The sequence below is a fragment of the Psammomys obesus genome, unplaced genomic scaffold (genome assembly GCF_907164565.1).
Source record: "Psammomys obesus unplaced genomic scaffold, mPsaObe1.curated_primary_1811, whole genome shotgun sequence".
NCBI lineage: Eukaryota > Metazoa > Chordata > Mammalia > Rodentia > Muridae > Psammomys > Psammomys obesus.
The window spans coordinates 20,352,594-20,370,245 of NW_026596046.1; the positions used below are offsets into that span (position 1 = coordinate 20,352,594).

The following is a 17,652-nucleotide window of genomic DNA, read 5'->3' on the forward strand; positions in this document are numbered from 1 at the left end:
AGATCAACAATTAATAAATGGGACCTCATGAAACTGAAAATCTTCTTTAAATCAAAGGACACTGTCAACAGAACAAAACAACAGCCTACAGACTGGGAAAAGATCTTCACCAACCCCACATCTGACAGAGGGCTAATATCCAAAATATATAAAGAACTCAAGAAATTATACATCAACAAACCAATTAACCCAATTTAAAAAATGGGGCACAGAACTAAACAGAAAATTCTCAACAGAGTAATATCAAATGTCAAAGAAACATTTAAAGAAATGCTCAACATCCTCAGTCATCAGGAAAATGCAAATCAAAATGACTCTGAGATTCCATCTTATGCCCATCAGAATGGCTAAGATAGAAAACTCAAGTTATAGCACATGCTGGTGAGGATGTGGAGAAAGCAGAACCCTCTTCCATTGCTGGTGGGAGTGCAAACTTGTACAACCACTTTGGAAATCAATCTGGCACTTTCTCAGACAATTGGGAATTCTGCTACTTCAAGACCCAGCTGTACCACTCCTGGGCATATATCCTAAAAATGCTCCACCATACCACAAGGACACCTACAAGGACAAGTGTGTTCATAGCGGTTTTATTCTTAACAGCCAGACACTGGAAATAACCTAGATGTTCCTCAACTTAAGGATGTATAAAGAAAATGTACATTTATACAATGGAATACTACTCAGCTATGAAAAACAAGGACATCTTGAAATTTGCAGGCAGATGGATGGAACTAGAAAAGATCAGCCTGAGTGAGGTAACCCAAGGAGGGATCTGGGTAGGAGAGGGGATGGGAAGGGGAACAGGGGAAAGATTAGGAGTAGGGAGAGTGAGGGCACAGCTCTGGGATTTGCCAGAGACCTGAGTTGGGAGGCTCCAGGAAGTCTATGGGGGTCACCCTAATTGAGATCCCTAGCATCTGGGGCTCTGGAGCCTGAAATGGCCACCTCATGTAGCCAGGTAGGACTTCCAATGGAGGGATAAAGACACCAACCCGCCCACAAGACCTTCTACCCAAAATGTGTCCTGCCTACAAGAAATGTAGGGATTAAGATGGAGCGAAGATCGAGGAAGCGGCCAACCAAAAACTTGCCCTACTTGAGACCCATCTCATGGGAGAGAACCAATCCCTGATATTAATGTTACCCTGTTATGCTTATAGACAGGAGCCTGGCATAACTCCTGAGAGGCTTCAGGCAGCAGCTGATGAAAACAGATGCAGAGACACACAGCCAAACAGACAAAGGTCTGAGGGTCCTATGGAAGTATTGGGGGAATGATTGGGGGAATCAGGGGGGTCAAGGACTCCACAAGAAGACCTACAGAGTCAACCGACCTTGGCCTATGTAGGCTTACAGAGACTGAACCACCAACCAAAGAACATACATGGACTGGTCTTGGCCCCCTGCACATAAGTAGCAGATACACAACTTGGTCTTCATACAGATCCCCCAACAATTGGAATGGTGCCTCTCTGACTCTGATGCCTCCCTTTGGATCCAGTTTCCCTATCAGTGGGAGAGGATGCGCCTAGTTCTGCAGTGACATAGTGTGCCAGGGCGGGTTGGTACCCATGGAGAACTTCCCTCTTCTCTGAGGAGAAGAAGAGAGGGGAAAATGGGGTGGGAGGAGGAGCGAGGGGGACTCTGGAAGGAGAGGGGCACTGGAAGGAGGGGGACTGCAATCGGGATGTAAAGTGAATTAAAAACAAACAAACAAACAAACAAACAAACAAACAAACACTTCAACGGGTTAGGGTTAGGGAGCAGCTGTGAGGGCCTATGGCTGGTAATAGAGCCACGTCCAGAGCTGCTCCGGAGTGTTGTGTTTTAGCTACGCTTGTGAAATTGAAAACTACAAAAACAGGAGGAGAAAATTTTAAATTAGTGTGGATTAAGTGCTGACCAGGAATGTAAAGGGCACTATGTCAAGGAAATAGCGCTTTGTTTTGTTGGAAAAGTGATAAAAATACAAAAGTCAATAAAACTGTTAAAATATGTCTTCTTAACTACCAAAAATAAAAAAAAAAAAAAAAGGAGATTCAATTTGTAATCTCAGAGGTGGGGTAGGAGGGGGGAAAGGAGGGAGGGAGAAGCTGGGGTGAGGAAATGAAAGGTGTCTCAGTGGAGACAGACAGGGTCCAGTGCAGCCTTCCGTTGACCCTGTGGCTGGCTGACGTGCACATGGTTCCTTCTGTTTTCCTGCAGGACTGCCCAGCTGATTCGGAAGACTTCAGGGCCCAGCAGTGCTCAGCGTACAATGATGTGCAGTACCAGGGCCATTACTATGAATGGGTTCCTCTGTACAACGACCCCACCGCCCCATGCGCGCTCAAGTGCCACGCTCGGGGGCAGAGTGTGGTGGTGGAGCTGGCTCCCAAAGTGTTGGATGGAACTCGCTGCAACGCTGACTCGCTGGATATGTGCATAAGTGGCATCTGCCAGGTAAGCCACACCTGCCATACATGTCCTTGCTCCACGCCCATTCTCAGTTAAGAGGTTTAACCATTTCAGTGTAAGTGTAGTCCCAGCAGAGAAGGTGAAGGCTTTAGGAGAATGATAGAATTCTCCCTCTGTTCTAATCGCTGAGAAAGTTTTCAAAACCCCGGATATCTGTCATTCCAGTCACGTTTTCCTTATTTAATGTAGGTTTTTGCCTGTGCAGAATCAAAACACGTGAGTCCTAATAGTTCCCTGAGATCAGGAACTCTCCAGATAGGGTATGCAAGTAGACTCCTCCTGAAGGCTTTGAGGAAATGTAAGCTATTCCCTCCCAGAATTTCTGACTCAGTAGGAGGAGTGAGGCTCAGCATTTCTCGGGAGCTACTGACGCTTTGCTGCAGCCTGCAGGACCACACTCTGAGAATGCCGCTTTGGAGAGGCAGTGCCGATCTCTGGGGTCAAGGGCAGTCCAGCGGATGTATCAGACAATTTTGCAGAGCTGAAATGAGTGGGACCAAAGCTTGAGGTGCAGTGGATTGCAGTGAAGTGCAGTGACTTAGAGAGGTTCCAGAGACAGCGTGAGGACTCCAGGGACATCACAGAATTCTTTCCCTCCTTCCTTTCATCTCTGAAGGATGCTATCTATATGTGTGTGTGTGTGATATGTAAGGATGTGTTAGCCCATGTGAGAATGGTAGAGGCCGTTGGACATCTTCCTCAATTGTTTTTCACTTTATGTTTTGAGACAGTCTCTCAGTGAACCCAGAGCTTGCCTGAGGAGCGACCCCAGTGATCAGCCTAATTCCATTCTTGCCACCATCTCCAGTTCCGGGATTATAGGCATGTGTCGCTATGGCCTAGATGTCTGAACTCATATTTATCCGACAAACACTTTACCAAACTGAAACATCTCGCCAGCCCATAAAGAACGCCTTTTTCAGAAAAGGGAAATAATACAGTAAATATGTGAGAGCATGAGGAAGGCTTGGAGGTAGAGGAAGAGGAGCATCTGGAATGGAAATAGAGTGGCAGGACAGGTTGATAGGGACTGAAGATGACCAAAGACTATTATATACTTGTATAAAATGTCATAAGGACAACCATTCATTTATACAATTAACAAATGCTACTAAAAATGGAAAAAGGGGGAATCTTCTAGCATTCCATCTCCTCTAGATGGCTTAAAGAAGAACAGTAACTACAACAAGCAATCAGCTTTGTGGGAGGGAAAACTTGGTATCTATCTTTCTTTTCCCCAATTACCTTTCATGTCCCTCCTTCCTCCTGCCTTTTCCCAAGGAGCCACCTTCCACTTTCAGGTCATTTCCTTTTTTTTTTTTTTTTTAATTTTTGGAGTTGTGTATTCAATAAATTCAATAAGGTCATTTCCTTTTTAAAATTATTATTATTCTGTAATTTTCTGTTTAACTTATAAACTCTATCCATGTGCTCACCACACTTTCAATGATTTGTGACGGGTGTCATAAAATTCAGGAGTCTTGCCAGGTTTTTCCAAGATCTTCCTACACAAATTTCTACTATCCTACTTTGCAGATCTGTTTTTAAGAAGGCTTATAGGTACCTAGAATTTAATGTTTAGTGTAAGACAGATTTCTTTCTTTCCTTCTCCCTCCCTACCTCCCTCCCTCCCTCCCTCCCTCCCTTTCTTCCTCCCTCCCTCCCTTCCTTCTTTTCTCTTTCTTTCTTTTGTTTTGTTTTCAAGACAGGGTTTCTCTGTATATATACTTGGCTGTCCTGGAGCTCACTTTGTAAACCAGACTGGCCTCAAGCTCACAGAGCTCTGCCTGCCTCTGCTTCTTGAGTGCTAGGACTAAAGGCTTACCCCACCATGCCCAGCTTTCTACACCCCTTCTTGCTCCCATGCTTGCCCACCCTCCCTATTCCCCAAACTTCCCATCCAAAATATACACATTTATAATTGATGAGCCTTCATTAAACAACACATTATTTCCCATGTCAGGATTTATAGGTATCATTCCCTTCCCTCAGTATCTGTTTTCTTTTTGAGGTAGAGTCTTACCATGTACCCTACACTGTTCTCAAAATAACTATGTAGCTCAGGCTAGTTCTAAACCTATTGTCCTTCTATCTCAGCCTCTTGAGTGCTAGGAGAACAAACCTATGACATTCCCACCAGCGTCCTCCTGAGTCATTCCACCAACATAAGATTTTCTATGCTTTGTCTTTTCATCCCTCTGCCCCACTTCCAACCTCTGGTAACCATTTACAAATTTCAAAATACTTATAGACACCATATTTCTAAACAACACATAGACAAAGGAAAAACATCTCAAAAGAAAGAAAAAAAATTGAACTCAGTGAACATGGAAATACAAATTGATAAAATATGTGCAATACAATGAAAGCCGTGCTCAAAGGAAAATTTCCAACCCTGAAGAAGACTCTAAGACTCTTAGATGAAGCATCTAAGCCCTAGGAAAATCGAAATGCAGCACAATTCAATCCAAGACAAGTGGAAGAAAATAACTAATACAAGTGAGAGAAAATCCGGGAGAAAAATAAGTGGAAATGAGACAGTGATGCCAAAAGTTGGACTTTTAGAAAGATCACTAACATTGGTATTTTATAGCTAACTATTAGACAGACTAAGAAAATAATGAAACGGAAACAAAACAGAGCAGAAGTGAGAGTAGAGATGTTAAGATCTAGTGGACGTTAAAAGGATAACAAATGAGAAAGAACAGCCCTGTGTCCACAGATCTGATAGACAAAATGATCAAAGGCTAGTTCTGCCAAACTTCATGTAAGTAGTAGTAGGCAAATAAAATATGACTATATAAATGGAAGAACTCAAATCAATGATCACAAAGCTTCCAAAATAGTAATTCCTCTACCTCAAGGATTCACTTTATAGTGAAACAAATACTTCAGGAAAAAAAATTATACCAATTAATTTTTTTTATTTCATAGGTTTCAAATTTTCTTTTATTTTTTTGAGATTTCAATGTAGTTACAGCATTTCCACCTTCTGCTTCCCTCTTTTAAACCTTCTCATTTCATATTCATGGCCTCTTTTTTCATTAATTGCTATTACATACACACACACACACACACATATATATACACATACATACACTTATACATAAATACATACACATGTTATATACACATACATACATACATATATACATACATACACATTTCTAAATACAACCTTCTCAGTCTGTATAACGTTACTTGTATGTATGTTTTCAAGGCTGACCATCTGATCCTGAATAGCCAGTTGGTACAGTCTTCCCTGGAGAAGACTCTGTCTCTTGCTCTAGCCTTCCTTGGTTGCCTGTAGTTTTTTTCTGTAAGGTGGAGGCTTCATGGGCTTTCCCCTGTCCATGTTAGTATCTCTATTGTTGTTGTCCTGGTCCAGCTCGTGTTTAGGCTGTCATGTTGGAGAGACTTCGTGGGTGTGGCTTCTAACGTTTCTAAGAGGTACAATGTCACAGCAAATTTCCTCTTTTATACCAATCCTTTATGATCTCTTTCAGAAAATAGAAACAGGGAGATCTAAATTCATTCTTCCATGAGCGCAAATATAGAAATCTCAACAAATATTAATAAATCAAACTCAACAATGTGTAGAAACACAGCCAATGACATTTATTCCAGATATCCAAAGCTCACTCAGCATTCAAAAATCAATTACTATAATCCATCAGATCCACATGCTAAAGAAGAGCCATCATGATAGGAACAGATGAAGAAAAAAATTAACCAAATATAACTCATTCATGATAGAAAAGGTTAAAACAGAACTTTCAGGAAACTGAGAGAATTCCCACCATTCCATAATGAATATTTTTAAAAAATTATAAGTACAACATATTTTTTGAGACAAGGTCTCACTGTGTAGCCCTGACTAGTCTGGAATTTACTGTGTGGATCAGGCTAGCCATGAGCTCACAGAGATCAGTCTGTTTCTACCTTCCAGGAGCTGGGATTAAAGGTATATGTCACCACGTTTGACTTAATGCAATTCTTAATGAAAGAAACGTTCTTGCTAAGATTAGGAATAAGGCAAAGATGTGCCCTAAATCCTGTCTCTGCTTTCAACATACTGGTAATAAAAGACAAGATAAGATATGCTGATTGAGAAAAACTAAAAGTATCTTTGTTTACACATTATTTGATTGTATATGTTGAATAATAAAGAGAAAACCTCCTGGAAATAATAATTAATTAAAAGTAATAGAGTATATACAAATAGGTTTGCTATACAAAAGTTAGTGACTTCAACGATATACAGCAGGATGGACTTACAATTGTTGAAAACTTTTAATGTAATTCCACTTACATTAGAATCCCCAAAAGGATATACCGTGATATTGAAAGAGCTGAGCAGAGTTGGAGGACTGACATTATACAACCTCAAAACTCAGGATAAAGTGACAGTAATCAGATCAGCAAGATACTAGCACAAGAATAGATAAATGGATCAGTGGACCAGAGTAGAGAGCCTAAGAATAAGTCCATAGTAAGCCAAGTGATCTCTGAGAAAGGAGCAACAGACAGCAGACAGTCAACAGATTGTAGTACAAGAACTGGATATTTATATACAAAAATTCTAAGTCCATATTAGCATCCTTCGTAAAACAAATATACCTATCACAAATGTAAATAAAAACAGAAAAAAATCTTCATGAAGTTATGACTACAATATCCTATAGCTGTCTGCCAATCTCTCTTCATTCACTGCCTGCCCTGCTCCATCTTATCTAACTCTTTCTGTTGACAAATCTTCCCATGGTCAAGGCTTCCTGCTCCATTCTTCTGCATCACACATTGTCCATGATTTTCTTCTATTGCAAAGAGTCCACCCTGGGGTCTCTCTGCTGAATAATAATCGTCACCACCAGACTGTGGGGTTATACTGATTTTCTTCCAACTTTTTGCCAATGGCATGCATTACTTTTGTACTCAAATGAATCTATTATTGTTAAAGGTGACTTAGATGGTTAGGGTTGAGCTCCATGGTACAGCACGTTCCTAACATGCAAGGCCCTGGGTTTGAACATCAGCAGAGGGGTAAGGGATTAGTCTGGGCTTCAGGAAAATACTCTGGATGAGCTGATACTAGAAACTGAGGTTTTGACAAGTTGAGAACAAGTTAAATAAACAAAGACAAGGAGTGGGCTTATGGTGTACAAAATAAGTATGCAGCATCAGGCTATGTAAGGGCGTGAGATTGGTCTATGTGGCTGAGGTGAGGTGTACTTGAGAAACAGTGCTAGAAGATGGGACCATGAGTGTGCATGGAAAGAAACCAGTTGTTAACTTTTCCTGAGAGTTGTGAGAAGAGCCCCTGGGGAACTCTCTAAGAAATAGCTCAGGCGGGCTTGTCTGTAGAAAGGTTACTTCAGTGGTGGTGTGCCAGAATAGTTGGGGGGGCAGGATCTGGGAAATCAATGCAAGGTCAAGTTTGGACTCTTAAGAGCTGCAGAGTCAAACAGTGGGTAGGATGAATGAAGAAGGAGAGGAAACTTCAGAGGTGAACAAACAGATCCTATAGGACCAGATGTTTGAATCAATGTGGAGGGTGAAAGGGTCAGTGAGTAGACTAGTGAGGCCATAGAGGAAGACAGAAAACATTAGGTGAGAACGAGATGTATGGGTAAAAGATGAGATGAGCTTGGTAAACCTGTGTATATACACATTGGCACAAAATTTTAGACCTTCTGGGGCAATCTTAAGACCCTAGCATCTGATCCAGCATCCTTGGGTACTAAGTGATAAGAGCAGAGTCGCTGAAGTGGCCTTGTCACTGAAGAGGAAGAAAGTGTGAAACAGACTTCTGTTTAGCGTAAAGACCATGAGCAAGAGAAGAAAGGGTGGGAGAGAACTGTACAAGGAAGGCTAACGGTGCAAAGTGTTCGAGTGGATTCAAGAGGAGCAAGGAGATAGACTGGTCAAGGAGATAGATTGTTGTCAGCTGAGTAGAGCCTGGGACATGGTTAGAAGAGGCTCTCGTGGGTAGCAAGCTTTATTAGTTTCCCATGCGTACTGTCACTGACTGCCTCAAAGATGACAGCTTAAAACAGTAGACACGTCTTCTCTCACAGTCTAGAAGCCAGAAGTCCCAAATAAGGATCAACGGGATCTGTTTCTTCTCCGCATCATCTTTACACATCACAACACCTCTCTCCTCTGGCTTCTCATGGTTGATAGTCAAGCCTCCATGCTTCTTCCTTGCAGGTCCACCAGGTTGTCACGGCCTCTATTTTTCACCTTAGGTTCTCATCTATTTTCATGTCTTCCTTTGAACTAAAATCAAAACACGTACTATTATTCCCAGGATAATTAATGGCAAGATCCTTAATTGGAGTTGCATTTACTATGGTTCACTTCCTGTGATGCAGGATGAGCATCTGAGCTGGCTGAGGACCCTGTGGCTGCTCCCTTAGTGTCACTGGGATTTGGCCTTTCCAGTGGGTAAAAAAGGAGACAGCACCTTCCTTGTCAGCCCTTTTTTAAAGAGTCCAGTTCCAAACAACATTCTAGACACCTGTCACCCAGGGTGCCTTCAGTCAACCTGACTTCACTTTCCCTGGCCTCTCATGGTACTCACTGTCCAAGGACCCTCCCCCCTTTATTATCTAACTCCAGCAACTCTCAGCATCTGAAGAGGTCTGCAGGATACTAGTGAGTGCCTCATGTGTGCTTTTGTGAATTCAGGAGAACAAGCCCATTCTTTGCTGCAGTGAGTGGTAATGTCTGGCTTTATTGTGTAAGGTGAGTGCAGGCATCTGCGAAAAATGCAGGCATTTCCCAGTAGAATTCAGTATCTTTCCTTCCACAGGATAACATCCGCATCAATTCCCTTTTTGTACAGTGTGATGGCGGGTGTCAGGGCAAGAGAGTAGACCGTGTGACTCACTCTGCTGGCCTCGGGGTCACTGAAGAGAGCCCTGATGACATTTGGCTCAGGCAATAATTTTTGCAAGCGTGTTTACAATTTTCTCATTTAAAAGAACATGTCACAGTGCTCTTGGGAACAGCTTTGCATTAGCCTGGGAAAGCAGACAGCATGACACAGGCTCACCATGGGCCTCGCTGAATGAAATCTGCTTCTGCCTCTGATATCTGCCTGGCAATTCTGCAGATCAAGTTTGTTGTTTTCCTCCTCTTCCTCCTCCTCCTCCTCAAGATGTGTGTGTGTGTGTGTGTGTGTGTGTGTGTGTGTGTGTGCATGTGCCCTCAGAGACCAGGAGGCTTTAGACCCTCTGCAGGTGGTTGTGACCAGCTGGACAAGGGTGCTGGGAGTCAAATTTGGGTCCTTCGAAAGAGTACCCATGCTCTTAACTGCTGAAGCAGCTCGTTAGCACCATGTTTGATTTCTTATTTACGTTTATCAAATTTCCTGGCATCTAGGCTGATGAAGTCACTTGGAATGTGTGATAAAACAATTTATGAGGGGTTGGAGAGATGGCTCAGCAGTTAAAAGCACCGGTTGCTCTTCTGCAGGATCTGGGTTCGAGTCCCAGTACCCACATGGTAGCTCACAACTGTCTGTAACTCCAGTTTCTGTCCTAAACCCTCCTCTGACCTCCTCAGGTAGTGTACACAAATGTTGCACAGACATACATGCAAACAAAACACTCCCACAAAATAATAATAATTTTTGTTTGTTTGTTTTTGAATCAGGGTTTTTCTGTGTAGTCTTGGCTGTCCTGGATTTGCATTGCAGACCAGGCTGGCCTTGAACTCACAGAAATCCACCTGCCTCTGCCTCCCCCAGTGCTGGCACTAAAGGTGTGCACCACTACACTCAGCTAATAAATTTTTAAAATAAAAATAATTTGTTATAAAAATGTATAATAGAAATTGATAAAAATAACAAGTGACTCTGGGTGTCTCCTGGGGATTGGGCATCACCTAAGTACCTTAACTCATTAGTTCATCATCATCCAAGGAAGCAGGTATAGTTCCTACCCAAATGGAGACTACATAGGTGCTTTGTTTGTAAGGAGAATGAGCATTCAGAGGGAGGTATCCTCCGGGAGGGTGTCAGTCAGGGTGAGCTGTAACAAAGTGCCCCAGAGTGGATTTCATAGACAGCAGAAACGTGCTGGAAGTTCTAGAGCACAGCGCTGGAAACTCTGCTGTCCAAGGAGAGCCGGTTCCCTAGTTTTCAGATAGCTGTGACCTCACCTGTTGTAAGAGAAAGAGAGGGGTCCCGGGCCTGTTTTTTAGGGGCATTAATCCACTCTCGTGGGTCCTACCCTCATGACTTAATCCCCCCTTAGAGGCCCCATCCCAAATGCTATCACTACGGGGATCAAGAGTTTAAAACATTTTGAATCTTAAGGGTATACAAACACTCAGATGAGTGCACATAGCTAGAAAATGATGGAGCATGCTCAGTATAGGGATATATTTCAAGAAGGAAAGATGTTAGACACGTTTTTGGTCATGCTTAGTTTGTAGTCATAACATATGTGTCCCGAAAAGGAAGATGGCAGTCAGGAATGTTTTGCAGTGCTCAGTTCAGTATTTAATCAGCCAAGTTTACTCTAGGTTGCAGAAAAGAATAAGTTGGGAGTGGCTAGGTCTGAACAGTCCTGCAGGGCTGCGTGTTCAGACCTGGTCAGAGTGTGCGATGGACACTGTTGTGAACCAGAGAACGTAAGCTCAGGGTGAAAGTTCACAGAAGTCATTAGATTCTGCTACACCTCCAATAATTTAATACCTCCTACAGTTTTCCCACCGTGAGGTCATTGGCTTTTCAAATTTTCTCATGTTGAGCTAAATTATGCATAGCCTTGAAACTTCTATCAGTGTATCTTTTGATTACACTGAAAGTGGAATGGAAATACAAGCACTTTAGAGGTTTTATTTGTTTCTCTATTTCTCTTGAAAAAAAAGTTAGAAATTTGGATTTTAACATAAAACTTCCAGTTCTAAAAAACAAGCAAGCAAGCAAACAAACAAACAAAACGCATGTCACCAACTTGGTTTTAGAACGGCTGGATTGCAGTTGGAGAGCTGGCTCAGAGGTTAAGAGCACTGTTTACTCTTCCAGAGGTTCTGAGTTCAATTCCCAGCAACCACATGGCGGCTCACAACCATCTATGATGAGATCTTATGCCCTCTTCTGGTGTGCAGGCGTACATGCAGACAGAGCATTCATATATGTAAAAATAAATAAATAAAATTAAAAAAAAATAAAAAAGAATGGGCGGACTGCACTCCTGTGTGAGAGACCAACAGCCCTCCAAGGCCAGTGGCTTAAAGCCATCAAACGTTGCTCCTTGCTAGTACCACTTGCCATCATAGATCATCAGGGTTTCTGCTCTTGGAAAGTTCCAGTGATGGGTCTGTGTTAATTTCCGTGTAAGAAGAAGCTTCTCTGACAAGGGTTGAGTAAGTCACTGACCTATGGGTATAGCAGCAGGAGTCATTTTCCTGCTATGTTCCTTTAGCAGAACAATCGCGGTAGATTTTCCCCTAGGGCTCAGGACCTATCTAGTCTCAGGTTCTTGGCCACTTCGGCAGTTTCAGATATGGGTTCCATCTCATGGAACAGGCTTTCAATTTAATCTAAAAAAAATGGATTGATTAACATTTGTGCCACTGCCACACCAGTACATCTTGCAAACGGGTTGCTCTAGCACGTCACAGGGGGTGTGGCTGTGTGATGCTGGTGATGACTTTTTTTCCCTCCAGTAGTGTGCAGGACACCTTCCAGGACCAGGGACACTGGTCAGTAGGAGTACAGCTTCTAATTAGGTACCGGCTCGACTGCAAATTTTCCCTAAAGTAAAAATATAATTTTCAGAAACACCAAGCAAAAGCTCATCCCAAAACTGTTTGGTTCTTGAAGGATTACAATTGGTTTATCTGGAAAACTCACATTTTGCTTAATTTGGATTAATGACATCTATTTAAACTCCACCTGCCTGAACTTTGCAATAGCCTTTGCTGAAGTTCTTTTTATAAATGACTGTGCCTTCCAAAAACCACTGCTCATATATTTAAACTGTGTGCTTGCGTTATCCTGTGTTGTGCAACTTTTAACTTGTCTTGTTAAGTTTGCTACAAGATAAGAATCTTCTCTTGTTGATTTACGCTTTTACGCTTGGCGTTGTAGAAAAGGATAATTTAATTGACGTTAATATGCCTGATGGGTTTATCAGTTAATAGTTTATAAATCACTGTAATTGGGTATCTTGGCATGGGGAGACGTCACGGAAGTTGAAAACACTTCAGATAATATGTTTGGAGTTGCTTGTTTTGCACTGTGTAAGATCTAGAAAGCCAGAGTTCAGTCTGCCTCAGTTTCAAGTCAGCTCCAGGCTTATGCTTGATGAACCACGGGGCAATCAGACCTTCTTTTCAAATATCATTTTTCTGTGATGTTTTCACATGCTTTGTTTGGCTGTAAGATTTGGATGAATTTTAACTTTAAAAAAAAATTAGGAAGGAAATACAAATGCTTGGGAGGGATTTGATTGCCCAAGATTTTGCAAAGCCCCAAACACTCTTCAAACTAAGCCCATCCTAGCCCTTCAGCACACACCCTTCCTGGATGAACACAGAAAGGGTGACTCTCACCCTTAGGAAATTCAAAGCGCTCAGGGACAGTGACATGCGAAGACAGAGCTTGGCCCAGAAAGACGATGTCTATAATTTCATGGCGGAATTATTCCCCGTGGGGAAAGTTTCACGAACACAGTTACTCACTGGTCGGATCCCAACCATGCAAGCATGTTTCCAGAATCAATCACCCTTAAGCTGTTCCACATGTGCTTGTAAATATTCATATAAAGTCCTCTGTAACAGGGACCCTCCTTGTCTTTCTGCTGAGAGCGAAGGTGCATGAAGGCGTGGCACGCCATGTGCTCTCTGGGCCGCGGGGACAAGTCTTTAGCTTCAGCCATGTGCAGAGCAAGTCCTTATTTGCCAGACGGAGGCAAAAGGTCTCACCTATATAATAAGATTGTTGTGGCGAAGTGAAAGAGCATGGGGCAACATTTGTGGCATGATGCCAGGCATATGGTAAGCATCCAGTGAAAATCAGCACACCATTCTAGGGCTGGTGGGTGAGGCACTTGCCATGTAAGCACGAGGGGCTGAGTTCAGAAACTCAGAACTAAAGTGGGGCACAGCAGCATGCACCTACAGTCTCAGCCCTGGGGAGGCAGGGATAGGAGGAGCCCTGGAAATTCACAGCCAGCTGTGCTCTCACACATGTGTTCCCTGATATGGGGATTCATACATGAACACGCATTCACACACAGACAGATTTAAAAAAAATCAGTGATCACAAATATTATCTTTAAAGTCATATTATCAGGGTGAAAGGGGAATAAGGGTTATTGACTCCAGCTGCCCGTCCAATAACTTAGTACCCACTACAATTCTCCCACCAAGGACTGTGGCTTTCACCCATTGAACTAAATATGGCTGCAGGCTGTCGCTTTCACCGCTTGTGATTACGCAGAACCCGTGTCAACCCTTTACTCCTGGCATCCTGGGGTGGGACGGAACACAGCTCAAAGCACAGCTATTCCCTCATTCCCCTGGAACGTTTCCTGTCTCACTCTTGGGATTTTCATTCCATCTCTCTCCTTCCCTTCAACACCAACATTTTGGAAAGACCCTTCTATAGATGTGGTTTGAACTCCGTCCAGTCGCTCTTTTCTCTTCAGCACCTGGAGCACAGAGTGATTTGATGGGTCTGCCAACTGTAGCGTACTGGCTCCTGGAGTCTAAAGCTGACAACAGAAACCGTCAAATCGACCCCTTTTTAGAACTCTCTAGAATCGTCTGATCACCGTGCTGGTTTTAACAAAACGTTCCTCCTTCACCTCTTGCTAGACCCTTTGTGAAACGCACACTGGCATCTTTATCTCTGCTTTGCTGTTGGGGAAAATGAGTCTCTGGGTGTCTGACTTGCCCCGCATTTGAAAGGTGTGGGGGGCGAGTCAGGATTTATCATGACTGTCTTGTCCTCACAGTCCCTGTACTACAATGTCAGGCCTGTCTATGAAGTCAGGTGACTGTGGAAAGTCGAGATAAATTATCAGAATGGCTGGCATCACTGGCACACTTTATGCAAAAGTCCAATTTGTGAAAATGAGAAGAAACACAGAACACAGCCCTTCTCCTGTAAGGAGGATTTCAATAACACACACACACAGGCATAGGCACACAGAAAGGTAACAGTAAAATCTGTTTCACGTGGGACACAGCTCCTCGTTCTTCTCCTCAAGATCATCTGTGGACATGTGGGCATAGTTACACGGAGGTAGCAGCACAGGAGCAAGAGCAGCTGGTGTTGAATAAATAGAGACGCAACTACAGATGGGGATTCCTCTGTAGATTTTTCTGCCATGAAGCAATGCACAAAGAGACTCTTGGCCTGAGGCATAGACATTGGGAGCAAGAAATGAGAGTCCGGGGCAAAAGTAGAAGTGGAGGGAACGGAGCGGGTAGGAATCAGAGCCAGGAATATAGCCCACTTGGCACAGGACTTGCCCAGCATCACAGAGCCTCAGCTGCACAGCAAATTCAGGGCTATCTGGGCTACCAGAGAGTGTCTCACAGGAAGGAGAGGGGGTGAGATGTGTGCATGGATATCTGAAATAGAGCTAAAGGAGAGTAAGGCTGCAGGGAGACAGCTTCTGTTCCTGTGATTCTGGGGCCCTGCATAGGAATCACGTAAATGGTCTTAGACTCTAAGATATCTCCCATCAGTCACACTTACAAAATGGAGCCAGTCGATAGCATCCTAAGTGAGATGTCTTCCGCCCTCTTTCCTCACAGGCCGTGGGCTGTGATAGACAGCTGGGAAGCGATGCCAAGGAGGACAACTGTGGGGTGTGTGCCGGCGACGGCTCCACCTGCAGGCTGGTGCGGGGCCAGGCCAAGATGCACCTGTCTCCTGAGAAAAGTAAGTTTGGAAACCTGGTTCAGCCTTACTATAAACAAGCTGTGTTCTCTGTCTTACCAGACCAATGTATTTCTAATGCTGAACTTGTCCGGGTGGAATCAACTTTGGCCAGTTTTCAGAAGGTCAAATTCCTTTTTGAAAAATGAAGGTTTGTTTGTGTTTTTTTTTTCCAAAAATTTTTTTTCCCTTAAAAGAGCACATCAAATCGGTTTCTACCAAGTCTTTAAAAGTTCCCCAATTTTTTTGAACTAGCTCCACTACAAAATCTTGCTATTTTTTTAAATGTCTGGCAGTCAATTTATAAGTAGCCTAAAATATTTTTCAGGTAAACTGGGGTCATAATTTCATTTTCTTTGTCTTCTTTTGATTGTTAACAAGATAGAAAATTACATAGTATTTTATTTTATTTTTTTATTTTCAGTTGTCTATTGAAGCCTTTTATTTCCTATACTATTTCTTAATTTTTATTGCTATTAACTTTGTGTATCAGGAATGCTGGACTTTGGTCTGTCATACCTATTTCAAATGTAGTTTTTGGTCTGTTGTTTGGCTTCAATTTTGCTTGTATTGTGGAAGCAATGCTTTCGAAGCTGTATTTATTCAGACTTTTGTTTTCTCATTTCAGTAATGTCTCTCTCAGGGGTCAGCCGTATGTGTTAATGGCTTAGTTAGTGAATCCTTTAAGCTTTGCACGACATAACATCTCTGTCCTGGCCACTCAGAACCATTGTCCTATAAAAGCACCTACAGAAAAGACAGATGTGGCTATGTTCCAAACTTAATTTGAAATAAATAAGCTGCAGGCTGAAGTTAGCCTTCAGGTAGGAGCTTGTTGTGACTTTGAAGAAGAGAGAATATTCATGCACACCTTCTCCTAGCACTTCTATGGTTTTATTTTCTTCTATTCCATTTTTGAAATATTTACTTATATTTTATGCATGTATGTGCCTGAATGAACGTACATGTAACATGTGCCTGCCAGAGCCATAGAAGTCAGAGAGAGAGCATGAGGTCCTGTAACTAGAGTTACAAACATTTGTGAGTTGTTGTATGGACACTGGGAATTGAGTGCGGTCCTCTGCAAGGGCAGTAAATGATCTTAACTACTGAGCCATTTCTCTGGCCTCATTTTTATTGTTTCTTGTTCTCTACCCTTAAATTTTCCTACCTGGTTGTTACATGAAGTTAGGGTCTTATTTATTCCTCAGTTGAGGAGACCATTATAGGTATGGAAGAGAGGAGAAGGGATAAAAGAAGGGGGGCAGGTACAGAAAACAGGGAGGACAGCCAGAAAAGATCTTCCAAGAAGAGGAAACATTAGTCTAGGTGTGATACAACACCAGAGAAAAACCTGACATTTTGTTTGTGTTTTGCTTTGTATTCTTTGTTTGTTTGAGATAGGGTCTTGCCCTGCAGCCCAGGCTAACCATTTTAAAGCCTCCTGAAGGCTGGATTTCTAGGCACATACCAAACAAGCTGGGCTTTATTGAGGTCCTATTCATTTCCTGCTCAAATCTGAATATACTCTGAAAAGTAGACGATAAGACAGAGTGCTATTCAGTACTCAACCCTAAAAGCTGTCCTCAGTGTGCTTTGTATTCTGGGTTAAATGGAGCCATCAAAACAATTTAGGCAGTGGAGTGACGAGGGAGAACTTTCAGATCACCTTCAAGGACTTTCTGGTAGCAGGAGCTCAAATAGGAAACTACTTTTAAATACCTGAGGGCCTTGGTCTGAGTGTGGCAGGAGATGGTGAGGACCAGATATTTGGAAAACTATATAGGAGGAGTTTTTGGCTCTTTGAGTAAATGCTACAGTAAGAGACATGAGACAGCAATATTTTGAGCTCAAGCAGTTGCTGTGCTCATTTTTTGTTCTGAGCTTGGGCATCCACAGAAAGCAGGCCTCTATCAAGGGTAAGAGCCATCTCCCTGGACTTTCCATCTCTCAGGAATATTAGCTCTCTGGATAGTCAAGTCCTTTGCATCATTCCAACAGCTGTTGAGTGTATTTTGTTTGTGGTTAGAGGTTTATTAGGAACATACCAGCCTATCATGGCTGATGGAAAGATGTCATTACTTGTGGGATTTAGTCATGAGTATAGGTAGTGCTCCCAAAGAGAGCACGTAGAACCTGAAGAAGCCACGGGTTGCATCTTGAGGAACTCCAAGAGAAGAGAAGTAGGGAGATAAATGCAGACTTAGCGAGAGCAGAGTCACAGAAGCCAGTGGAATCAGTCTTCTCACGGAACCATGGTGAGCTCTGCCAAATGGTCTTGTGAA

General features: G+C 42.7%; 1 protein-coding gene across 1 annotated transcript in view; it reads left to right on the plus strand.

Annotated features, from left to right (window-relative positions):
- The window catches only part of Adamtsl3 (ADAMTS like 3), a 272,928-nt gene that overhangs the window by 118,281 nt on the left and 136,995 nt on the right, over window positions 1–17,652 (plus strand). Inside the window, 2 exon segments of the mRNA XM_055623245.1 lie at window positions 2,209–2,445; window positions 15,244–15,370. Of these exon segments, the coding sequence (XP_055479220.1) occupies window positions 2,209–2,445; window positions 15,244–15,370 (364 nt within the window).